Source organism: Onychostoma macrolepis, chromosome 16 (assembly GCF_012432095.1).
Source record: "Onychostoma macrolepis isolate SWU-2019 chromosome 16, ASM1243209v1, whole genome shotgun sequence".
NCBI lineage: Eukaryota > Metazoa > Chordata > Actinopteri > Cypriniformes > Cyprinidae > Onychostoma > Onychostoma macrolepis.
Genome location: NC_081170.1, coordinates 35,828,016 through 35,855,485, shown reverse-complemented (window position 1 = coordinate 35,855,485; position 27,470 = coordinate 35,828,016). Strand labels below are relative to the sequence as shown.

At 37.8% G+C, this 27,470-nt stretch overlaps 1 protein-coding gene across 1 annotated transcript; it reads right to left on the bottom strand.

Moving 5' to 3' along the window:
- Positions 1–31: 31 nt before the first annotated feature.
- slc6a3 (solute carrier family 6 member 3) lies at positions 32–23,196 on the bottom strand. The gene is made up of 15 exons (XM_058745822.1): positions 22,993–23,196; positions 21,553–21,895; positions 20,479–20,610; positions 17,094–17,307; positions 16,445–16,583; positions 15,703–15,837; positions 9,975–10,078; positions 9,416–9,540; positions 7,571–7,683; positions 6,325–6,453; positions 6,123–6,222; positions 2,405–2,505; positions 2,147–2,314; positions 1,165–1,236; positions 32–906 (listed from the first exon to the last, which is right to left on the bottom strand). Exons 2-15 carry the CDS (start codon positions 21,839–21,841, stop codon positions 883–885), a joined length of 1,845 nt encoding a protein of 614 aa, XP_058601805.1. The 5' UTR covers positions 21,842–21,895; positions 22,993–23,196; the 3' UTR covers positions 32–882.
- Between the last annotated feature and the right edge of the window lie 4,274 nt (positions 23,197–27,470).

The window sequence follows — 27,470 nt, the reverse complement described above, 5'->3', positions numbered from 1 at the left end:
TTTTTCTTTTTTTTTCATAAACACCCTTTATTGACATATTTCAGTAGTTGACAAATTTCAGCAGGCACTGAAATCATTAAATTTAAAGACTTCAAATATTTGTAATAAACTTTCATGTAAATAAAACTCTGATAGTCCAGTAATACAGCTGTGGATGACAACATTCAGTGAGACAGAAATCCTATAAATGCTGCTGTGTTTTATTGGTTTGGAAGGTAAACCACTGCATGGATTAAATGCAAAGATGTTTGCAAACAATATAATCACTGCATGCTGTTTCCTACAGACTGATTTTCTGCAGTTCTGCAAACATGTAGTGACCAACGGTTAAACCTTCTTGCGACCTAAAGTCTTGGATGAGGAGATATCTTCTGCTCATGTGCATCATATGATCGATACCGGAAGCAAGCATGAAAATGAAAGAGTTTTTTTGAGATCAATTGAACTTGTTAAGTCATAAATGCATTTGCACTTCTCAGACACAGAGAGGATAGATTTATTCATTTATTTATTTATTTTTTTTGCAATAGCACTATTTACGCGTCTCTAAACGTTTGTGTTGCTAAAGATGTCTTTTGTACAGTTTTTGACACGTCAACCACATTTATCAATAAGGCTCAGTTGAACTCTGACCACAAACAAAAGATATATAATAAATAAACAAACAGTCAGTGGGGACAACATCAGCCATCATAACAGTCATCGTATAGAGAGTAAAACTGATACTGACAGAATGTCAACCACACTGTGATCGAAGTCACGAAACAGCCACATGTCTGATTATGCAAGAAAGAAACAACTAGTAATACGCTTCTGTCAGCGTTTCCCTCGTGGAGCGAGTCCTCGTGTGCCATCATCATCTTCATCGTCTTCATCATCACCTCAAACCACCAGCCAGTGATGAAGCTGTGAGAAACAGGTCATATTCATACAGCGCTCTTCACAACACAAGCCGAAAATATGCAAACAGCAGAAATCAGATCAGAAATCACTGAAGACTTCAACATTAGTGAGGCCAGAACAGTCACACCATATCTGCGCTGAGGATCGACGGTGATAACAGTGCAGTAAAATGTCACGTTTAGCATAATTGAAAGTTCACCCATTAAATTTATGTAATCTTCCTTGTTCGGCCATACACATGAAACCACCCATGATGCTCACCGTGAACTGCCGCACCTCTCCACGCTCCACCAGGTGATGTTCAGTCTCAGGAGTGATGGCGTATGCCAGTTTCTGCCGAGATAATCCAGCACCACATTCACACAGAATCACAGAAACAACCAGACAAACGCAGGGACATCACTATAACCAAAGCCATCATGCATGCAGTATGATTTCTGTGCTGTGCTGAATGTTTAACCCTTGTGCTGTGCTGAAATGTGGTCTTCCTGGTCAAAAACAATGATGCGGAAACACAGCCTGCAAATCACGTTTATTAGTACTTATAAAGCACATATTAATGGCTTATTTTGCATGACCATATTTTAGATCCCTTAATCCTTAAACCCCACACCTGAACCTAACAACTACCTTACTGACTTTTAGTAGGCAACAATTTAGGAGTTTGTTGAGGCAAAAGTCACAATCAATAGTGAGAACTGGACCTTAAAATAAAGTCTAACCAAAACTGTCTGTAAATCTCTCATTATGTTATATTATCATTGGTCTGAGCTTATGCACCTCAGCTTTTGAGTGAACATTGGCAAAATGATCCACAAATCAAAATTTTTCACTTTAGTAACAATATAACATGAGAAGAAATTTATAAGCTAATTTTTTGTAGGCTGGTCAGTTTTGAAAAGTGTAACAAGATGGGAGAAAAATCCCCAAAACTTTATACCATGTGTGAGCAAAGTCAGTAAGTTTTAGTCCAATGCAATGCAATATTATTGTTCAGTAATAATATTGATTTAATGGCACCGACACTATTGGACGAGAATGAAAAATCAACTGAATTGATCTGAATAATGGTACTATTTTCTTCTGTAGAGCTGCTTAAAGATGAACTGAATTTGTATCATAATTAATTAATTATTCTATATTCCACTTTATTACTGTGAAGCTGCTTCAAAACAGCTTAAGTAAATGTGGCTTGACTTAATTCATCAAGTGTTTTGCATATTGACAAATATGAAATACTCACGTCACAAAAGCTTCCAGGCAGAGAGCAGAACTTGTAGATGGCATAGAGCGGCACCATGATCATGGAGGAGATGGACAAACACCAGCCCACCATCGTCGCCCACGTGGGGAAATAATAGGAACCGTACTTGGGAGGATTGAACGTCGCGAAACTCACAACAACCATGAACTGAGTGAAGGGGAGAGAAAACAGGCACGGGTTAATGGTATATAAAGGAGTTTGGTGATATTTGTGTTGTGTTGGACAGAGAGAACGCACCAGGAGGAAACACGGACTGACAAACTTCCAGCACAGTCTCCAGTAGAGGCCAGGTCTCTGTCCGATCATCTCCTGGATATCATCGCTGAAGCGATCCACACCTGAACACACACATGCTGGTCAACATCAAGAAAATGCAGAGCCACTTACTTGTTTTCTGCTCTTCAAAGTGTTCATGCCTTTGAAACCAATCTTTGAATGATATCTACTGATGTTGTTGGTGAATTGATACTGCAGCTCCTACCGCAAAAATCAAACATGTTATTGTGGCTAAGAGGATGTACCGTGATGGCAGGTATGAATCATAAATCGTTTAACTAAATTGGAAACTTGACTCTTTAAAATTACATTTGTTTTTCATCAAAATCTTTAATTGAAGACATCTTCCACATATCAGCCGATGTGTTTAACCAATTTCAAATATTTAAAAAGCAACAGGCGTTATAATGGATTCATATAACAAATTTTTCAAGTGTTACAATTGTCCAACAACTGTAACACTTTGGAATCGTGTGACCTCTGATCTGTCCTTTCTCAGAAGTCTAGTTCAGTGTCTGAGAGTTCGTTTTAATGTTTTTGAAAGAAGTCTCTTCTGCTCATCAAGGCTGCGTTTATTTAATAAAAAAATACAGTAAAAAACAGTAAAATTGTGAAATATTTTAATTTAAAATAGTGGATTTAAATGTAAATATACTGCATGTTAAACTGTAATTTATTCCTGTGATGCGCAGCTGTATTTTCAGCATCATTACTGCAGTCTTCAGTGTCACATGATCTTCAGAAATCATTCTAATATGCTGATTTGCTGCTCAAGAAACATTTCTGATTATTATCAATGTTGAAAACACTTGTGCTGCCCAATATTTTTGTGGAAGCTGACACATTTTATTTTTCAGGATTCACAGATAAATAGAAAGTTCAAAAGAACAAGCATCTGTTTGAAATAGAAATCTTTTTGCAACATTATAAATGTAAACAATTTAATGCATCCTTGATGAACAGAAGTGTTAATTGCTTAAAAAAAAGAAAAATTAACTGTATGTATCACGGTATATCAAAACTGGCATGTAGATTTGTAGGAGCCACAGAGTTATGAGGGAAACCATAATAAATATCATAGCTTCCCCCTGCAGTCCCTTCTTCTTAAACGCACTTGACCAAACAACATATTTTAACATGTGAATATGGCAATACTGACAAAGTGACAGCCTTAAGCCATGCTCCACATGAAACAATATCACTTTGAGTTTTGATGAAAATGACAGAATCCTTGGAAGCAAACGCCCTGGTGTCTTCCCTGTAGAGCAGATCTCAGCGAGTCTGTGTGGCCGCAGGGTTTGATCGAGGCTTGACGTCTGATCACAGCAGACAGCGAGAGCAGAGCTCAGGGCCAAAGGCGCAGGTGTTCAGCAGGTAATGCAGCCTCCAGAAAGGCCAGCGGAGCCCGGGGCCCATGTGTCTCGCTCTGATCGACAGCAGAGCAGGTCAAACGATCTGACGGTCCTGAGCTCACCGAGTCACGCTGAAGATCAGGTCTTCAGGAATCGCTCGCTGCCTCGGGTCTGTTTGCAAAGTTCACATCCCTGCGACCGCATGCCAGATCGCCGAAGGCAAAGACATGGCTTTTCCAGGAGAAAGTCAATGCGTGAATTACATGGAAACATTTGAGGAGAATTTCTAACCGTAACGTTCAAGATGCAATCCTCTCATGTAGCCACAATAGTCTTTATAGCACAGTTAGCCAAAACTCACCTATCTAAAAGACTTTTTAAACAAGACAAAACAAGTTGTTATACTGTATACCAGTGAAATTTGATATTTGATAAAGTGATAAATAATGACTAAATACTGAAATTAAATTGTTTGAGCAGTGCACGATTACTCGTTTCCACTTCAGACAGATGCAAAAGAGTCTTTTTAGTGCCAAAAGTAAACATGTGCGCTCAGACTAACCCACTGAAAAACAGAACTATTTTATGAGGTGGAGATGAAGGTCCACTCCCTTAAGCAGAAAACAAATTCATATGCCGAAACATAAAACAGTTATGGATTGCCATGAGATTCTGTTGGACTATCTTGTAATACTACTTTTGTGGTTACTGAAACATTAAATTACTAAATTAAATTATTGTTAATATGTACAGAGAAAAGAAAAATAGTTTATCTTCATTAACTCAGAAGCACAGAAACTTGATTCTGCCACGGGATAAAACAATTAAAAAGGTAATTGTAACTTCTCACAATTCTGACTTTTTTCTTACAATTATGAGAAAAAAAGTCTGAATTGCGAGATGTGAAATCAGAATTGCAAAATACAAATGCAGAATTTGAAATTATAAACTTGGAATTCTAAAAAGTTGTGAGATACAATTAGAATTTTTTATTCTTTTTTTTTCTGTTCTTTTTTTCCTATTTTTATTAAAAAAAAAAGAAAAAAAAAAGTGAGATGTAAACTCAGAATTCAGAAAAAAAAAGTCAAAATTGTGATATTTAAACTCAGAAATGCAAAATGTAAACTTGGAATTCTGAAAAGAGAAATCCAAACTGAGATAAAAGGTCGCAATCACCTTTTTTATTCTGTGGCGGAACAGGCTTCCATACTGAAGACTATCATTCAGATCAGAGGTCTTCAACCCTGTCCTGCAGAGTTCAGCTCCAACCATAATCTAACAAATCGAGCTCTTCAGGACTGCAGGTCCACAGGGGCAGGGCTGAAGCCCTCAGATGCAAGATCCGCCACACGCTGAACAGAATCTTATCATTCTGGTTACATTTTATTTCATTCCACTTTCAATCTGTCCACTTTGAACATAACTATAAGTAACTTTGGAACTCCATGTGAACTAGCAGTCATTAGAATATTAGTTGACTGTTAGATCAGAGTTAGTAGAATCAGTTGACATGTACTTGCAAAGTTACTTATAGTCAGTGTATTGTCCATCAAAATAATGTTAGCAGATATTCAGCAGACAGTCCACTAATACTCTAATGACTGCTAGTTCACATGGAGTTGACAAGTTACCTATAATCAACAGAATGTCTAAAGGAGACCATCAAAATAAAATGTTTATTATTATTATTTTTATTTTCCATTGTCACTTTAATTTTAGTTAGTTTTAGTCATTTTATTGTGTTTTTGTTATTTTTACTAGTCAATGTTTTTTTTTTTTCTTAAGTCAGTTTTTTTAGTTTGTATTATTTTATTTATTTATTTTTTTTTTTTTTCAGTTTTAGTTTGAGTTATTTTATTTTTTATATTAGTGTAAAAAAAAAAGAAAACGTTTGTCAAATAGTGAAATTAATTTATTTAGTTTGAAAACTTTTCAGAGCAATATTGATGTTGTTTTGTTAGAAATAAATATGTAAATATGTTTTGTTGTTTTTACTAGTCATTGTATTTTTAAAGTTAGTTTTTTTAGTTTGTGTTATTATTATTATTATTATTATTATTATTTCCATTCGTTTTAGTTGGAGTTATTTTAGCACATCAAATTAAACTAAATGAAAATAAGAAACATTTTCTTGCTAGATCAAAATTGGAGTTAGAATCGAATGTCAGATTGATAGGTGTTTGTGTGAAGAGCGTTCCTCGGCTGATATCCGAGCTCTGGGAGCCTAATGAGCGCCAGCAGCCCCGGAGCACAGCCGTCTGATAGACCATCAGCCCCTAATGCCACATCAGCTTCACCGCACATGCAGGAGCAGCGATCCACCTCACCGTAGAACCAGGCAATGCCGATGGCCTCAATCAGCACTCCAAACAGAATTGATGTCCCGGCGGCAAAGTGGTCCAACAGCGTGAAGACGTAGATGCCACCCTGCAGAGAGACAGAGAGATGAGACCGGATCGAGATTCCACACGAGAGACTCTTCATAATCAGACGAGAAGCTCATTAGAGGAGCGTTTGTGTCTCACGTACATTTGTGACACAGATGAGAGAGATGAGGAACGTGGAGACCACGATGAAGAGCGTAAAGAGCTCTCGATGTTTGTGCAGGAACTTGAATTCGTCGATGAGTCCCGTGATCACAGACTCCATCCCTCCCATCTGAAAAACAGCGTTCAGATGCAGTTACAGCGCTGGCGTTCATCAGGACTGAGCTTCCAGTCATCATTTACAGCACTGACCCTCATAAACCCATACGGGTCCATTTTGACCCGGAAGAGATACATACATTAAAAAATAAATAAAATTTAAAAAAGAAAGATACATTTTTAGTAAGGGAACAAACCTTTGAACGAAAGAACTGTTAAAATATTTTTAACAGATATAACCATTTGAATGAATGAATGAATGAACAAACAAACAATGTTTTGTGTTCAGGTGATTTAGGACCCAGTATGAATGGCGTACCATTAGGTGCCAAAAAATACTTAGTTATATTAGTGTCAAAAACTTTTGTCAAATATATTCTGCCTTTTCCCCATGTCTCACACACTTTTGGGCTGAATTTTGTTGATAAACATGAATATGTGACCTATTGATGAACCACTGCAGCATGAAAAACTGATAACTTTTTTGCAAGTAAAAGCAAATTAAAAATGTATTGTTTTAGTAATATTGATGTTGTTTTGATGTTGTTTTGTTATAAATAAATATGTATACTGTAAAAAATGACCATGATTTTAACAGTAAAAGACTGTAAAAATGCTACATTAAAAACCTGTTAATTGGTTAATGCTAAGTTCCCCTACTATATATGGTGAAAAACTGTACTGGACATTAGATGCAATTTTACAGTAGTATACCGTTTTTGTAAGTGAAAAAGAAGATGTTACTACTGTTTTTTTTAAACCGTAAATTTTATGGTGTTTTTTTTACAGTGTATGTTTCATAAATTTGGATCGTTGTTGATCAATCATGAGTTATAAATTCAAAGAATTTAATTCAATTATATTTATTCAAAAAGGGTTAATACTGGTAAAATTATATGATCTTATAAAATTCAAATATCATATATACATTCGTTATTAAAAAGTTGCCGATCAGATATATAGTTTTAGTTGGAAAATATGAAGTTGTGACTGTTATGTATCAATTCTTCAGGTCCAGATTGACCCAGATTGAAAATAGTCTAAAGATTTTTGAATGTATTATGAGGGTTAATACTGTACTGACAAACTCTTGTGTTCAAGATCAGACCAGACAAGATCCTGAGACTCACAGCGCTGTCGATTCCCAGAGTCAGCAGCATGATGAAGAAGATCACAGCCCACACTGATGACCCCGGCAGTGTAGCAATGGCTTCTGGGTAAATAATGAACACCAGACCTGGACCTGGAGAGACGCAAACAACAAAGATTCAACACCTCCACATACACCGCGGTAAAAACCAGAGAGTGGCTCTGAAGAAGCTGTATTAATCTAGAATGTGCAATCACCAAAAAAACATGCATATTACCATTTACACAACACCCAAATAATTTATACATCTATTATTACTTAATTTGTACTATTTTCCACTTGTTCGTTTAAAAGTGATGCAATAAAACAAGTGGAATTACAAACCCAGAATCTCCACTAGGTGGAGAAATAAACACTATGTTTCCCTTCATTATCTGAATTATCTTATGCATTTAAATTTCTAAAAGAAAATTGTACATATGTAGGCACAATTTATGCTGTTTTTCAAACCATTAGGGTTAGAACATTTGTGTGTGTGTGTGTTTGTTAAGAAATGTATATTTTTATTCATCAAGGACAAGGACATCAAGTCAAAAGTGAATAAAGACATTTATAATGTGATTTCTATTTCAAATAAATGCATCTGTGAACCCTGAAAAATAAAATATATCACAGTTTCCACAAAAAAAAAAATATTGGGCAGCATTCATTGATAATGATTAACACTGATTAATAATCAGAAATGTTTCCCGAGCAGCAAATCAGCATATTAGAATGATTTCTGAAGATCATGTGACACTGAAGACTGCAGTAATGATGCTGAAAATACAGCTGTGCATCACAGAAATACATTACAGTTTAACAGATATTCACATAGAAAACAGCTGTTTTAAATTGCAATAATATTTCTTAATATTGCAGTTTTAAGGCCTACTGTATTTTTAATCAATTGATGAGCAGAAGAGACTTCTTTCTTTTGACCGAATTTTTGTCTATAAAATTAATTCCAAGCATTTAGGCAGAACTCAGCAGATCAAACGGTTTTAAAGATCATAAGAAAACATAAATTAGTCATGCATTTGTGACGGCAAATATAAATCAGTCCAACAGAAACAGAAACGTTGCTTAGAATCAGACAAATCGACATGTTTCAGTTCCACTGACATTCTGCATCTCACACATTATTGATTTGCTCTCAAACAATTCTGTCTCCAGACGCTGCTGTTTATGAACACCGATCACAGACTGATCTGAGATCAATCAGGACTTTACATTTACAGACCACATGAAGCACTGAGCATATATTTAAAGCTCTAAAGCTAATTAATATTATTATAATGTAATATTACTTACGTAGTTTAGAATGTGTTTTAAACTGATTAAATTAAATAATTCTAATATAAATTTGAATGTAAATTATTTAAATGCTGTATAACATTTATGATAATTAATAAATAACTAAATAAATTAATTAAATAATTAGTTAGTTATGAGAATGCACAAATGATAATTAATTAATTAATTAATTTGTTGGTTTGTTTAGCATTACACTATTTTATTTATTTATTTATTTTTTAATTATTAAAAAAATTCTTGTGAAAACAACAACAATTTTTCCCCCCCAAAGTAGTTCATGTTGCTCAGCAAAATATAATGGCAACACTTTACAAAATAGTAACATTAGTTAATGTTAGTTATCATGAACTATAACTATACTGTTGTTCATTGTTAATTCATGTTTGTTTGTAATGCATTAGTTAATGTTAATTGTAAGTTAAAATGTGTTAGTACATAATAATATGAACATAATTAATGCTATATTATACGTTATTATGATCTCCACATTTTCAGTCTAATGACAAGCACACAATAGAAATTCACTCACCGTCTGTGGCGACTTTATCTAGAGCGACGTTGTGTTTCTGTGACATGTAACCCAAGAAGGAGAATATGACGAACCCAGAGAAGAAGCTGGTCAGAGAGTTGATGGAGCTGGTGATGATGGCGTCTCTGTAACACAACATCACTCAGTTCAAACATGCATCAAAGGGCTTTTAATTCAGCAGTGAAGTGTGAGAAACTGTGTGTGTGTGTGTGTGTGTGTACCTGGTATTTATCACAAGATGGGGACCAAATGTCCCCACAAGGATAGTAATACCAGTACATTTTGACATTGTTGAGGTCTCCATGAGGAAATAAGCTTATAATTCATACAGAATTAAGTTTTTTGAAAATCTAAAAATGCAGAAAGTCTCCTGTAAGGGGTAGGTTTAGGTGTAGGGTTGGTGTAGGACAATAGCACATACAGTAAGTACAGTATAAAAACTGTGTGTGTGTGTGTGTGTGTGTGTGAGTGTGAGTGTGTTTCTATATGTGTATGTGTGAGTGTGTGTGTGTGTGTGTGTGTTTGGGTTCTCGCTGCTCTGTACGACTCCTCTGCTCACCTGTAGCAGTTGTTGCTGAATTTGTTGTAGCTGGAGAAGGCGATTAGCACACCAAACCCTACTCCCAGAGAAAAGCAGATCTGTGTGGCGGCCTCGATCCAGACCTGCGACACAAACGGCCCCGGCCGGCCGCACAAAGGGGCCGCACAACAGCTATCATTAGAGATAATTGCAGGAAACTCATTCAGCAGAAAGATGAAAGACACTTGTGAATACAGGGTAATTTTGCAAATTGCTGCTGCACACATGTGTCTAATCTAATTCTGAAATTGCCGCTTTGAGGTCTCTTTGCCAAGTGGTGCTCCGGGAAAAAATCGCAGATCGTGGAAAAAACTTACTTAAGGCTGATAGTAACTTCACCTGCCGCTGCGCTATGAGGACATGAGCGATTCTTATGAGATTGATTCATAAACACACACACACGAGAGTCTGAATCTGTGCGACTGACTGATCAAAACTCTAATATAAATGTCACAGGCTCTCAAAGAGCGATAAACCTTCTGCTGCTCTTTAATGCAATTATACTGCATGTGTGTTTAAAGGAGAGCTTTACACATCTCAGCAGGTGTGTGTGTGTGTGTGTGTGTGTGTGAAAGAGAGAGAGAGATGCCAGAAGTGTATTACATCTCACAAAACCTTCCTTTGGGAACATCCAAAAGCTTTGGGACACTTCAAAGCCAAAATGATCCAAATATCAATTATTGGATATTGAATATTGTTTTATTTCAAAGAGGTGTCTTATTTTAGTAGTATGGTTAGGCTTTTAATAAAATTACTATTATTATTTTTATTTATTTATATATATATATATATATATATAAAGTCTATATAAAATGAGATACACTACTGTTTGTAAGTTTGGGATTGGGAAGATTTTTATTTTTTATTTATTTATGTTTTTTGAAAGAGGGCTGCATTTATTTGACAAAAAAATACCGTAAAAATGGTGAAATATTATTACAATTTAAAACAGCTATTTTCTATGTGAATATTTTTTTGCCTGTGTTTGCTAATACATTACTTTCTTTTTTCTATTGGAATTTTCTCTGGAATTGTCAGTCTGCTGTCAACAAAGCTGATTTCATTACTGCCGTTACTAGTCATTCAAGGCTAAACCTCATGGCCCTGACAGAGACCTGGATCAAACCAGAGGACAATGCTACACCTGCTGCATTCTCCAATCATTTCTCCTTTTCCCACACCCCCCGTTAGACTGGAAGAGGTGGAGGTACTGGTCTGCTCATCTCTAATAATTGGAAATTTACTCCTTTACCATCTCTGAGTATCAACAGCTCCTTTGAATCACATTCGGTTACTATTACCTACCCTCTAAAACAACATTTTGTAGTTGTTTATCGTCCTCCTGGACCACTAGGTAACTTCGTGGAAGAATTAGATGTGCTGCTCTCAACCTTTCCTGAGGATGGTTCTCCCTTAGTTATGCTTGGAGACTTCAACATCCACCTAGACAAACCTCAGGCTGCAGACTTCCACACTCTACTCTACAAGAGAGTGTTATCTACGGCTACTCACAAATCGGACAACCAACTGGACCTTATTTACACACGACACCGCTCCACTGATCATGTGCTGGTTACTCCACTGCACACCTCGGATCACTTCCTCCTCGCTCTTAACCTCAACATGATTCCTGACACAACACATACCCCTCCACATGTCACTTTTCGACGTAACCTACGCTCACATTCACCCTCCCGGCTATCTGCTATGGTTTCATCTTCGCTTCCTCCACCTAAACAGTTCTCATCTCTTGATGTTAACAGTGCTACTGATACTTTCTGCTCCACTCTGACATCTTGTTTAGATACTTTCTGCCCCTTGTCTTCCAGGCCAGCCCGTACCACCCCTTCTGCCCCTTGGCTATCTGACGTTCTCCACGGACATTGTTTTAAGCTCAGGGCTGCAGAAAGGGTATGGCGCAAATCACAAAATCATACTGATCTTAATTTATATCGATCACTCCTCTCTGACTTCTCTGCTAATGTCTCCACTGCTAAAAGTACTATCTACATACTATCATGACAAAATTAACAATTCGCCTAACTCTCGCATGCTCTTCAAAACATTTTCCTCCCTCCTTTGTCCTCCTCCTCCTCCTTCATCAACTCTAACAGCTGACGACTTTGCCACATTCTTACACAATTCACTGCACAATTTTACACACCACAATCTGTCAAACTCATCTTACCAGCAAACATACACTCGTTCACATCCTTCTCTTCACTCTCTGAGGCAGAAGTCTCCAAACTCATCATTTCTAATCATCCTACTACTTGTCCGCTTGATCCTATTCCATCTCATCTCCTTCAAGCCATTTCTCCTGCAGTTGTGCCTGCACTCACTCACATTGCTAACACATCCCTTCACACTGGTGTTTTTCCCTCAGCATTTAAACAGGCTTGTATAACCCCACTACTTAAGAAACCCACTCTTAACCCAACTCTTTTAGGGAACTATTGACCTTCTACCTTTCTACCTTTCATTGCAAAAACACTTGAGCGGGTTGTGTTCAACCAAGTCTCTGCCTTTCTCACACAGAACAACCTCCTGGACCAGTGGGGATTTCTTTAAGACTGCAAGGGAAGCTCGGCTTCCCCTATAATGTAAAAAAATTAATGGTAAAATATGTACTATTGTGTTAACATTTTATTGACTAAAAATGCGTTAGAACTCGTTCATCTCGAAGACGAGTTCGTTCAGAATCAGCTACATATAGCAGGTCGGACTCGATTTCCTTCTCATACACTCCCGTAGCGTCAGTGCATTTCTCCATTGAAGCCTAGCGTCCATTGACTTCAATGGGGCTGCTTTGAACAGTTCTTTTCAGAGCTTCGAAACTAGACGGTCATTGGATAAATGCTGCGATTATGTCCCGCCCACGGACGCTCAGCGTCTCTGGGAGTGAATGGAGGAGTGGGCTGGCCTGGACGCCGGGCTTCTGCGTGATGATTGGAGGGTCTGTCGAAAGACTGCATCTCCTTTTGATTGACAGCGATTCTGTACTATAAAAAGTCGCTGACGCTGAAGCTATTCGAGCTCAGTCCCATAGCGGCTTTGCACTTGGTTCTTATCAATCATTATATGTTTTTTTATTCATTTATAATTTTATGTTTTAATATACATGCTGCTAACTCGGAAATTTCAAGATATGCGAGCAAAAAATGCTCCTGACACTTAGGCAATACGACACGAGCAAGAGCGCTGTTTTTGTTTCATTTCTGTGTTCGATCCTCCGCGTTGATTTGGGCGAATCACTGATTCACTGAGCCATTCATAAAAACAGTCATTTGATTCGCTCCTGAAGGATTCAGCCGTTTTGAAAGAATCGTTTCAATGACTTCTGCCATCTGCTGGCCGTTTTTAAGTTTCCCGTCTAAAAGTAGGCATATTACATTATTTTTTTTAACATATTTCTATATTCAGAATTTAGTATTTAAAACATTAATCTCATAACATTATTTGTGCAATTATAAATACAGTCTAAATGAATAAATGCCACATCTAAATGTCACTTCATGCAGCTTCTGTGCAGTGCTAAGATGAGTTTTGTTTAGATCATTTCATGGATAACAATAGCCAGTCATTCATTCACATTAATTAAGTATTCATAGAATAATATTGTCTGTTTTCACTTACATCTATTTATTTATTAAATTTTGATTCATTTTGTAGAATTGAATTATAAATTAAGCTGGTATAGTATCGTAAGACATTTTTATGGTATCGTGACAACCCTATTATACACCACATTCCTTGTTTCAGTTTAACCTAATTCCCACATTTCCTCCGTCGAGCTTAATATCTTTTTTTTTAGATTGTTTGTTCATTCATTCATTCATATAGTAGGCTAGGCTAGCGTCACTGGAAAAGACGCCTAGTTGGTACGACAGGGTCACAGAGCATTTTCTTGAAAAGGAACATAGGGCAGAATTTACGTATAAATAAATGGACAATTTTTATGATGTAGGCCGAAAATGAGCTTCCCCTCTTTGAAAGACCAGCAGCCACCACTGTCCTGGACAGTAACCAATCTGGCTTCAGAAGTGGACATTCAACCGAAACTGCCTTGCTCTCAGTTGTTGAAGCCCTAAGACTTGCAAGAGCAGCTTCCAAATCTTCAAATACTTATCTTGCTGGATCTGTCCGCTGCTTTTGATATGGTCAACCACCAGATCCTCCTGTCAACCCTATTGAGAAAGGGCATCTCAGGAACCGCACTCCAGGTTTGAGTCTTACCTCTCAGATAGGTCCTTCAAGGTATCTTGGAGAGGTGAAGTATCCAAGTTGCAACATCTAACTACTGGGGTGCCTCAGGGCTCAGTTCTTGGACCACTTCTCTTCTCTGTCTACATGGCATCACTAGGTTCTGTCATTCAGAAACATGGCTTTTCATATCACTGTTATGCTGATGACACTCAACTCTACCTCTCATTCCATCCTGATGATCTGACGATAGCTGCTCGCATCTCAGCATGTCTAACAGACATTTCTTGCTGGATGAAGGACCATCACCTTCAACTCAACCTAGCTAAGACAGAACTGCTTGTAGTTTCAGCAAACCCATCACTTCATCACAATTTCACATTCCAGTTAGGCTCATCAACCATAACTCCTTCAAAAACAGCCAGAAACCTTGGAGTTGTGATTGATGACAAGCTGACTTTCTCAGACCACATTGCTAAAACTGCCCGGTCCTGCAGATTTGCATTATACAATATTAAGAAGATCAGGCCCTTTCTCTCGGAACATGCTTCACAACTCCTTGTTCAGGCTCTTGTTCTGTCCAGGCTGGACTATTGCAATACTCTCTTGGCAGGTCGTAAAGCCAGGTCCATCAAACCTCTACAATTAATCCAGAATGCCGCTGCAAGATTAATCTTTAATGAGCTGAAAAGAACGCACGTCACGCCTCTGTTCATCAATTTGCACTGGCTACCAATAGCTGCTCGCATTAAATTCAAGGCATTGATGTTTGCCTACAGAACCACCACTGGCTCTGCACCCCTTTACCTAAATTCATTACTTCAGACTTACGTGCCCTTTAGAAGCTTGCATTCTGCAAGTGAACAACGCATTATTGTGCCATCCCAAAGAGGCACAAAATCACTTTCACTTTCACTAACGTTAGGCTAACCAAGACTTGTCATAGCACTTTCATGTTGTTGCTCTTTTGTTGGTTTTGATTGCTTCTAATGTTCTCATTTGTAAGTCGCTTTCGATAAAAGCATCTGCTAAATGACTAAATGTAAATGTAATATCTGTTAAACTGTAAATGATTTCTGTGATGCAGCGCTGTATTTTCAGCATCATTACTCCAGTCTTCAGTGTCACATGATCTTCAGAAATCATTCTAATATGCTGATTTGCTGCTCTAGAAACATTTCTGAATATTATCAATGTTGAAAACAGTTGTGCTGCCCAATACTTTTGTGGAAACTATGATACATTTTATTTTTCAGGATCCACAGATGAATAGAAAGTTAAAAACAACAGCATTTATTTGAAATTAGAAAACTTTTGTGACATTATAAATGTCTTTACTGTCACTTTTGATAGATTTAATGCTCCCTTGCTGAATAAAAGTATTAAACTCCATCAAAAAACATACCAACCGTCTTATCTTTGAACAGTAGAAAAAAGTATGTGTTTGTATCTCTCTCTCTCTCTCTCTCTCTATCTATCTCTCTATCTGTGTGTGTGTGTGTACCTGAGCGTCACACAGGCGCAGGAAGTCCACGCTCAGGTAGGCTTTAATGCCATCAATGGCTCCAGGCAGTGTGACACCGCGCAGCAGCAGGACGGTGAGGACAACATAGGGCATCGTGGCTGTGATCCACACCACCTACACACAAACACACGGCATGAATGTCACCATACAAAATACAGTATATGCATCACATTTATATGATGCTTAATCTACCAAATAACTAAACATTCACTTATATTCCAAGAATGGAGCAGCTGCATGACAGCTGTGAAGTAGATTTGTGAAGAACATATGAAGAATTAATTTGCAAAAACAGATAACTCAGATTAACAATTCTCAGAAATCATGTTTTTCCTTGTGCATTCTGATTAATCTCAATCAAACTGCAGTTGGGTTATTCTGACTAGGGTAAAAAATAACAAAAAAAAACAAACAAACAAAAAAACAAACAGCTAACTAACACAATAAAAACATGATAACATAATAAAAATGACTAAATGATTTTTGAAAATTTAAAAATGGAGTTATCTGTTTTTGCAAATAAACTTCATATAATGGTGTTGTGAAACGTTTGCAAGCACATCTAATCTATCAGAAACACTGATTGATTGCTGTTTGCTGGTCTCCTGGTCTGGCCAGTCTGGTTTGATTTAGAGGGGCTTTGTGTGCTTACACACCAAACACCAGTCTGCATAAAGCAGACGACCAGCAAACCACTGGAGGTTCATGTAAGATCTCGAACCTTCCCTGAGGTCTTGACTCCCTTCCACAGACTGAAGTAGAGCACCACGATGACCACGGCCAGGCAGGAGGTGAGCTGCCAGCGCGGCAGACCCAAGTCATCGATGCCGGTGCTCTCGTGGAGATGCAGCATGCCTCGCCTGCAGATCAACATCAACACATGATCGTACTCCACAGTCACGGGTTGACCAACTACAGTTTTTTTCAACTGCTCACACACATTTTCAAAACTTTGCCTCTTTTCTTTTTTTTTTTTTCTTTTTTTTTTGTACTTTACACACAAATCCAAGAATTGCACACACAAAATGCAAAATGAAGCACTGCATTTAAAATATCACAAACACATCTCAAAAACAAGCAGTGTTTCATTTTGCAAGAGATGTGAGGCATTTTGCATTTTTGAGTTTTGAAAAAGTGTGTAAGCAGCTGAAAAAAAACTGAAACAGTTGCCAAGGGGTAATCAATCTTGCTTGTCCAATACAAATAAGACCAAGCTACCTTTTCATAGCTGAATTTAAAAAAGTTATGACCAGCCTTGAAGAGAAAAAAAAGAAAATAATAATATATATATGACTAACTTTTTAAGACTAGTCTAAACAGTTTCTGCAGCTGGCCCCAGGTCAGTGTTTGTGAAGGTCATGTGTACGTACTCGAAGTACTCGAGCGCCGGCGTGGCCTTGTGTGTGTCGTTGAGCAGCGTGGCGTTGAGGTCGGAGCAGTTGGGACTGTTCCAGGTGTTGTTGCAGTTGATCCAGGGCAGCTCCGCAGAGAAGGAGGAGAACAGGTAGAAGAGAGCCCAGGCGATGATCACGTTATAGTAGAAGCCCACGTACAGCGAGATCAGGATCACCGTGAAGCCCACGCCTGAGCAAAACATGAAGATACACCATCAGCTGCTCACCAGCTTATGTTCTGGATGATGCTGTGCTGGTTAACTAACTAGTTAACTAACACGTCTTCCTTGGTCAGTCTCACCATACAGACCGTGCTGGTCAGTCAGCCGATGGTAGACCACCAGATAAACCAGCACTAACCTGTTCTAAGACCATCTTTTCAGCAGGGATTCATATTAAAATTCATAACATAAAATAGAACATAAAAAATGGTGTAGGATTTACTTGGAAACAATTTTCACTCTGAAATTGCTAGTAAATTTCACAAATAATAATAAAAAAGGCAAGTAACACAATGAAACATGAAATTTTAAAGTAGAAAAACTGAAATAGTGTTTTCTCTGTACTCCAATAATCATTAATTTATGCATTCATGCATTTATGTATGAATGTATGCATGCATTTATTTGTTTATTTAATTATTGCCTACATTTAAAAGGACACAAATGAAATTAACATTTATCTTTTCAACTTTATTTGAATATCGTTTTTCATTTAATTTACTTTCATTTAACTAATTGAAGTTAACCTTATTTTTAAATTACTGTTTCACTAACGTTTGTAAAGAACCCTGTTAGAACATGATTTTACTCATTGCACTCAGGAAGTGACGTCATGTTCACTCTTTGTACGGAAAGACAAGTAAATAAACTTTTACAATAATTTTTACAAGCATTGTCATGTTGATTGCATTCACAAATATCATTAATAACCATATCAATAACAACTGTATCAATAACATATAATGATAAATACATAATAACTGTAAAAAATCCCAAATTAGCTACTGCCTGCTGAATCAAAGCATCATTTAGACTAAATTTCCAATCCTGGCCTCTTGTTTTTTTGGGGGTTTTTTTAATGAACATTTAATTTCATTTAATTAAAGTTTAATTCTGAAGCACAAACCATGTCCTGAAGTCAGTTAATAGAATTTTAAAAATAATAATAAAAAAAAAAAAAAATGCAAACCACATATAAAATAGATAAAATGGAAAATATTAATTTTGACCTACTGACACTGATGATCAGCATTTTCTCCCTATATTAAATCATTTTTAAGTTATTTTCACTGAAGAAGTTCCTGCAGCACGTCAGTCAGTCAGAATGACAGAAAGAGTCACAGCCAGTGAACCACACTGAGAGTTAGTTCTCATAAACCCCCCGTGGCTCTTCTAACGGAGCTCTTTGTCTGAAAGCAAACAGCAGGATTCTCCCGTCATACATCAGCAGCACATGTGTGATTCCCGGCCCTCTCAGGCCATCGATCCTGAGGAAGCAAACATGTTGATCAGCGCTAATTACAGTAATCTCTCCTCGAGTGCCAGGCTCACAGAGAGCCAAGCTTGTGATTAAAATGTCCGTCTCCGTCTCTCTCTCTCTCCACGAGACGCTTGACAGCCGTTACGGACATGCAAAACAGGCGTCTTTAGGAAACAGATGATGCTTTGTCAGCCCTGAAGGGTGTTCACAATCTAGCTCTACACCAGATTTAGATATACAGTATCCGCTGAAGAGCATTCACAGTGATGGACTGATATCACCTTCAGAAGATTTTCTAATGTTCCCGCTTAAAATCCAACATGTATTAACAATACTACCAAACCAGCACCAGAACAGCTGATATATCCAAAAAAAACAAAAAAACCAAAGTACAGACAGGCAGGTGTGATTATTTGGAGAACAATAAAGTCCCAATTCTCTTCTTCAGATCAGCGCATTGGTTTCTTTAAAGCACTTCTCCTACCTTATCAGAAAGCCTTTTTTTATTGTTTATATTTAATCTGCTATACCACACTAAAAATATATTTAACAAAAATTACAACTAAACTGTTAGTTTTGTAAATAAATGATGTGTACAAAACTCATTTCAAGCATTTAAGCAAAAGCCTTTAGATCAAAAAGTTGATCAAGATTAAATGTGTGTCCAAATATGTCCAAAACCAGTGTTATTTTACTATCATTCATACTAGTACAGTATGAATCTATTTCTATTTATTTTGTATTAATGTTTTGAATTCCTTTTTATATTTTCTGTTTTAATTTTAATTTTAGTTAAAGCTTTAGTAATTTTGTTGCGTTTCTGTCATTTTTATTCTTTTTTTTTTAAATGTCTATGTAGATCTTAGTGTTTGACACTCAGCAGTGCTGCTTAGCTCCATTATAATTATTATTATTATTATTATTAATTCATTTATTTCACTTAAAGTTTATTGAATTTTAAAGGGATAGTTCATCCAAAAATGAAATGATTTACTTATCCTCAAGTTGTTCCTGTATGAGTTTCTTTCTTATGTTGAACATGTAAAGTTTGAAGAATGTTGGTAACCAAACTGTTGCTGTTAGCCATTGACCTTTCACAGTATAGGGGGAAGAATACTATGGACATCAATGTTACCGGCAGCTGTTTGTTTACCAACATTCTTCAAAATATCTTCTTTTGTGTTCGACAGAAGAAAGAAACTCATACAGTTTTGGAATGACTTGAGGGTGAATAAATGATGACAGAATTTGCATTTTTGGATGAACTATCCCTTTAAGTAACAATTTTAATGAGTTTTGAATGGTTTTATAGTGAACTATAATAACCCTGGTCCAAACTGGTAATATACACTACATGATTAATTGGAGAATAATGAAGTCTGTGGCATTACAGCTTCTTCAGACCAGCACATAGGTTTCTGCGATCTTTAAGGCACATAGCTGGTTTTCTAAGGAACTGCAGAATAATCTGTTCTTTACAGAAAGCATCTCATATCCCACTATAAAGCCTTGTTTATTGAAGAGCAGTGAAGAACTTAAGGTCACAGTGCTTTGGTATCTTCTGTATGCTGGTGTCATGATGCAATACCAGTGAAGTGACACAAAATTTGCCATCCACCAACAACTGAGGCCTGGCAGGCAAATTTCATACTAAAAGCCAATTTTTCTGTCTTCCATTTGACTGCAGATGATTTGAGCTGGAAATAAACAGCACCTGTCCGCCGTTTGCCATGATGAGTTTGTTTCGGGAACACAAACACCTTCTGCCTCAAGAGCCAGTGAACATCTGATCATAACAGCGCTGTCACCTTAAGACTTACACAGGCCAGAGGATCATAGAAAATCACGCACTAAAGGAAACTTTATGAAGGTCATGTACCTTTGAAGATGGGGCAGATCTTCCAGACTCCTGCTGCTCCTTCACGGTTGTACTGACCCAGAGCTAACTCCATATAGAAGAGCGGCATCCCAGCAATCACCATGAAGAAGAGGTACGGCACCAGGAACGCACCTGACACAACCGCACAGACAAACTCAGATATACATGTTAGAGTGAGAGAACGATGATGAAAACTCTAAAATAACAGCCGTGGAAGTCTGGGAATCATGTCATGATGACAAATAAACTCGCTTTTATTTGAGCTTCTTCTTTGTCTAGATTCACTCTAAACAGAGGAGCATTTGTGAGGAGCACTGCTTCTTCTCTAACTAAAAATAAAAACTAAAAAATAATACAATTAACAACTAAAATGTTAGTTTTTCAAAATAATATAATATAGTAACTAAAACTTTCGTTAAAAAAAAAAGTAATAATGACAATAATAATAACTAAAACTGTTAGTTTTGTAAAGAAATTAGATGTCTACAAAACAAATTTTAAACATTTAAGCAAAAACAAATTTTTTTTAGATAAAAAAGTAATCAAGATTAAAAGTATGCCAAATAGTTTAGTGTTATTTTAGTATCATTAAGATACTATTATAGTTTTTATTCATATTCTGAATTTTGAAATTTTAATTTGATTTATTTATTTATTTATTTGTCTATATAATTTTTATACATTTTAATTTTAATTAAATCGAGGGAACGAAATAGTAATCGTGTGCACAATTTATTTTATTTTTCTTGCATGTCATGTGCAGGGCTCCGTAAAAATGAGAACTAAACTAACAAAATAAAAATAAAAATAATTTTCATTTATTAGTATTATTATTATTCTTATTTTAGTTGAATATAATAACCCTGGTCCAAACTGGTCATGTAAAATGAGTTCACATTATTGGTTCGTCAAGGTTTTACAGGCTCTATATCATTAAGCTTTTACATTTTAAATCAACATCTCTCTTGATTTCTCAGACCGTTCAGCTGTAAATGGCAGATTTCCACAGAAAATCTATATTCTTGTAAAAGTTTAATCAATGTCAAGCACATCTCAGACTTGTCCGTCTCTCACCTCCACCGTTTTTATAGCACAGGTAAGGGAACCTCCAGACATTGGCGAGATCCACGGCGAAGCCGATGACAGACAGGAGGAAGTCAATCTTCTTGCCCCAGGTCTCGCGCTCCTCTCCGGAGGGGTGCGTCTGACCACTGGGACTGACCAGGGCCGAGGAGGTGAACTGCACCCCATTCTGCTCCTTCACCAGGATCAGCTCCACCTCTTTGGGGCCGGCGGTGCCGGAGGGTTTGACGGGGGCGATGGCCGAGGACATGTGTGTGACCGGGAGTCTGCCTCTTAGCATGGGTCGCCGGCAGGCCGTGGAGGACGAGAGAGCGGCTCAGACACAGAAGCCTCTCTGACGGGTATGAGGAGAGAAGAGATGGACGCGAGGAGAGAGACGAAGGGAGGAGCAAATCAGCCATGTTGATCAGACATCCAGACCTGACGGAGCTCGCTAAAAGTCTGAACTAGACCGATCTATTCCACAGTCAGCAAATACAGCGCATGTAGAGCCATTCGATGAGAAAGCACTTCAAAATAGTCATTATGTTGTAATAAAAATGTTATTATGTTGTAATAAACATGTTATAAATGTCTCAGAACAGCCAAAATCCTTCTAGAAAATGCCATGGATATCTAAATGAACTGTTTTACTCAAATCAAAACATTATTTAATCACCAAAATAATTCTTCTACCAATGAAAGTCATTTTAAAATATATCTCCTTACAGTTTTACTGTTTACAAATGATGTTCATGCACTGACAAAAAATAGTGAAGAAACTGCTTTTAATAAAAAAAAAGCTAGTAAATTTCACAAATGGCATGAATTAAACATGAATTTTGGAAGTAAAAAGAGTGAAATAGTATTTTCTTGTAAAACATACTCCAATTATTTCTCTTTTTTTAACAGTGTTTTATTTTTCTTGATGTTTTATTGCTAAATAAAGACCAAAATGTGGTTGAATTAACTGATATATATATATATATATATATTATTTTATTTTTTTAAGTTCCAAGTAAAATAAAGATTATTATAGTACAGAGAAAATACTATTTGAGTCTTTCTACTTCACAAATTTCACATTTAGTTCAATGTTTCACTTGTTGTTTCCTTGTAATTATCTGTGTAATTTAATTACCTTGTAATTTACTTGCAGTTTCTAGGTGAAAATTTGTTTGCCATAATTTTTTTTTTTTTCAGTGTATAGAATAAATTCAACAAAATAGTAAATGAATCTGACCACAATTAAGCTGCAAATATTGAAATGAAAAAGAAAACCACAAGAATCATATAGTTATGATATAGTCAACTGCAGCTCAAACAAGAACACAAAACCTGAGCTGTTTAACTCACAGAAAAGCAGCACTTGTTGAGTTTCTGACATCTGAACTATCTCTCCAAATAGCAATCATGCCATGAAAACATTGTAAAAGCATAGTAAAATTATACCTTTAGTGTGGGGTACAGCACTTCTCCAAACAGCCTCTTACTTCTCCATGCGTTGATGATCCTCGTCAGCGTGTGCAATAATTACGGCCATTCTTTGCGAATGCAGATGTGAATGATGAGAGCTGACGGTCTTTCTCCCACACAGGTAGAAGCAGACACTCTTCCACTGACCACAGCAGATGGAATATGAAGGACGAGCACCTTCCCATGTCTCCTCCTCCTCCCACTCTCTGACACCTCCTCATCTGCTCCTTCATTTCAATAAACCTCCTCAAATCCAGAGCAGAAACAACACCAGGAGACAATGAGGCTGCTTTTCAGAGATTATCCTGCATTACATGTCTTCCCCTTTTTAAAACAGTCTATTTTTTTTCTTTTTTTCTTGTTTTAAGCATAAACTAAAAACATAAACAATTTAACAGTGAAACAAAACCGTTAGATTTATGCTTAAAACAAGAAAACAAAAACAAACATATCTCATTTTAATTTCTCAGTAATTGGTCTTAAGGACACCTAAGGACACCTGATAAAGTTCTTGTTTTGGATTTAGAGCTGTAAAAAAGAAAAATGAAATAAATAAACAGTGTTTGGGAGTTACTTTTAAAAGTAATTCATTACAATATTGCGTTACTCCCTAAAAAAAGTAACTAATTTGGTTACTTAGTTACTTTTTATGGAAAGTAATGCGTTACATTACTTTTGCATTACTTTTTAAATCTGGGCAGGGCTTACTTATTTGTTTTTAATATAAAAAGTTGTGTTTTTGGCAAACATAAAAGCCCTTTCACACCAAAAGTGCAATGAATAAGCCTCAGGCTGAAGGAAAAGTAAATTCACGTTTGTACAGTAGAACTCAGAAGAAAAAAAGTTCAACACACTTCAACAATAAAAAAAAAAAAAAAAAGAAGCAAAAATGTTTATCTAGAGTACATTTTGCTTATTCGTATGGTTGAACTGGATCATCGAAGGTCAGCAGCAAAGACATTGGTTAATAAAAAACAAAGGATATTTGTTTTATTTAACATTTAATTATAGCGGGTTTGCGTCATATTCTGAGTTTGCATTTCACTGTTTTTATTGATTTTGATACTGAATCTGTTTTTTTGAGATGAATTAATGCATGTTCACATTTATTCTAGAACTACAGTAACATCTTACATGGGGTCAGGAGAGCTGTCAATCGATAAATGTGATAAAAAGTAACTGGCGTTTCTTTTTTTGAAAAAGTAACTCAAATATTTTGTTGTAAATTAAAAAGTAATGCGTTACTTCACTAGTTACTTGAAAAAAGTAATCTGATTACGTAACTCGTGTTACTTGTAATGCGTTACCCCCAACACTCTAAATAAATAAACAAATAACTAGATCGTTAGAGTATATTTTACAAAATAATACTATCGCAGTCTTTCTGCTACCAAATCTCATATTTCAGTGTGCTGTTTCTCTATAATTGTTTGTGAAGTTTACTAACAAATTTCTGAGTGAAAGTAATTTTAAGTAAATCCTACACCAGTAGTTTTTTCACTGTATGAAATAAATTTGGAAAGCAGGAAGAAAAACTTGATGAGAAATGTTTATACTGAGATCGTCTGATTGCAGACCACGTGAGAATACAGAGGAGAAACGTCTGAGGAGCAGGAGATCAATTTGCTCTCCACTAACACTCAGGGAGAAACCACTGAGACACTGAGGAGATCTCAATGGCCCACAGCACTGCTCAATGAATGAAGTGAACGTGTGTGGTTTTAGGGAAGCGCGTGGTGATGTGATGATATTTCAGCGTGTTAATCTTGGCCTGAGGCTGAGCATTAATCATCTGAAGACGGCATCTGTTGAAGTGAGACAGCAGTTTGGCTCCAGCACAGCAAATACCAGATCAAACGGAGGTTATCATCTTACCCTTTCACACATATCACAGATCCACAGCCAAACAACAGGACCTGTGTTGATGATGAGAACACAAACCTTCATCTGACTCTGCCAAACCAAAACACTTCAACAGACAGTAAAGAATACCAGAATTCACCACCGTTTACAGACCATACAGCAGTTTCCGTGAGACAGTAAACCTTCCGGTTACTAATGTAACCTCGGTTCCCTGAGATAATAGGAATGAACGTTGCATTAACACGTTTATGGGGAAACTCCTGCAACTCGGAATGCTGAAGCCTAATTTGCTCACGTTTGTGTAGTTGCACAAACATATGGCATTTCAGCCTGCCAAAACAGGTGGAGCTAACTGCTTATATATAAGTCAGCACTGAATGCAATTTCAACAGAATCTTTCGACCGATAGCAACAGTCATCGACATGCAGTTGTATAGTATGGCAGTCTACGCAACACTTGTTCTTGTTATCTCAGGTAACCGAGGTTACGTTAGTAACTGGAGCGTTCCCTTTTGTCTCTCACTTTGCGTAAACACGCTTATGGGGAATGAGTCCTACAGCGCCGTGCTATAAATAAGCGCCAAACAAAAACAAAAAAAAAGCCGCTCTGCAAGCCCAGCCCCAGAACTTCCAGGGTCTAACAAACACCTTTTTCAATCATATAGGGGATCAGGGTGATCAGGAGGACAAGATCTATGCCTGAAGGGCAAGGACATCCAAGTTATAAAACCTAGGGAAGGTAGACAGTGAAGACCAGCCGGCTGCCAAACAGATATTTCTGATCGAGACTCCTCTGGAGTGCTGCTCTGATTGCCTAAAGTGGCTAGAGCACTCTATGTAAACTTTAAGAGCCCTAACCAGGAAGTGTGCATAAGGACCGTGCTTGTCCTCTGAGTTAGGAATAGCTAGAAGGGTGATAACCTGTGCTCTGAACGGAGTAAAGAGCACCTTGGGCATATAGCCGTGTCTTGGTTTGAAGATGACTTTACAGTCATTAAGCCCACTCAAGGCAAGAAGCGCTGAGTGAAAGTGCTTGCAGATCGCCCACTCACTTGACCAATGCTAAAGCCAATAAAAGGGCGGTCTTAAGCGAAAGAGGCTGTAACTCGGCCGACTGGAGCGGCTCAAAGGGCCCGGAGGACTGTGGATAAGTCCCGGTTCGGCACAGTATGAGGATGAGGCAAATTCAATCTCCGAGCTCCCCTCAGGAACTTAACAACAAGGCCATTATTGCTGACTGACTGGCCAGCCACAAGAGTGTGATTCGCTGCAATAGCTGCCACTTATACTTTGAGCATGGAAGAGGTGTGCCCCTTATACAGCAGCTCTCACAGAAAGGTTAGAATGGATGACACGTCACATGAGGACGGGTCCTCATTTTGGACTGCAAACCAGTCAGATAACACAGACCACGTAAGGGCATAGAGGTGTCTCCTAGACATGACTCTAGCCTCCAAAATGATGTTAGTTACCCTCATGGGGAGCTGTCAAGACTCCCATTGAGGGACCAAACATGAAGGCTCCACAGCTTAGGCTGGGTCTGCCAAATCATGCCTCTTGCTTGGCAGAGGAGATCTGAGGGAGCAGGGCAATCGGAGGGAAGGCATGCAGACAAGCGCTTGGCAAATAGTGCAGAGTCCAGAGCATCTCGCTCCTTTGAGAAATAAGTTGGGCAGTGAGAGTTGTCTTCTGAGGCAAAGAGATCCACCTCTGCCCTCCCGCAGACAGACCATATTTTCTGAACCACTTGGGGGTGTAGTCTCTATTGTCCTGAGTCGATACAGGCAAGGTGCCATCCAAAGAGCCACAGCTCTGATGCAGCAGTGGGTCACCTTGAAGTGAAGGCATCCCAGGCGCCAAGTGTGGGATGGTACATGGGCATTGAGCCAGAATTGGAGGGGCCGCATGTGAAGCAGACACGGAGGAATCACAGAGGAGGCAGCCGACATGAGGCTGAGCATCCTCTGGAAAACTTTGAGGGGGTGAGAAGCCCCCATTGTAAACGATGCTGCTAGCCTCTGAATTGTTAGTAAGCATCCCATCGTGAGCCAGGTCTGCATCTGTGCCGAATCGATAACTGTCGCACCCTGGCTGGGATACAGAATGCACTTGGATAAATTAATTTTGAGCCCAAGGCACACTAGGTGATCAGCAGCAGTGATCTGTGATCCGATCTGGCTTACACAAGCCAATTGTCAAGGTAAGTCATAATGCGGATTCCCATCTGTCTCAGAGGGGAAAGAGCCACAGCCACACACTTCGTAAAAGTGAATGGAGCCAGAGACAGTCTGAAAGGCAAGACTGTATATTGATAAGCCACCCCCTCAAATGCAAATCTCTAGAATGGTCTGTGATGAGGGGCTATTTCAGGCATGGCAAAACTCAGTCTTGGAGGACCGGTGTCCCTGCAGAGTTTAGCTCCGACCCTGATCAAACACCTGAACACGCTAATCAGTCTCTTCAGGATTACTAGATGGCTACAGTTTTATCAGGGTTGGAGCTAAACTCTGCAGGGACACCGGCCCTCCAGGACCGAGTTTGCCCATGCCTGGGCTATTTGGATGTGAAAGTAAGCATCTTTCATATCCATC

Coding starts and splice junctions, on each gene's coding strand:
- slc6a3 (XM_058745822.1), bottom strand. CDS start 21,841: ATGCTAAGAGGCAGACTCCCGGTCACACACATGTCCTCGGCCATCGCC. Junction 7,684..9,415: donor AGATAAAGTCGCCACAGACG/GTGAGTGAATTT, acceptor GCGTCTCTCCAG/GTCCAGGTCTGGTGTTCATT. Junction 907..1,164: donor GAGAGGTGCGGCAGTTCACG/GTGAGCATCATG, acceptor TGTTTCTCACAG/CTTCATCACTGGCTGGTGGT.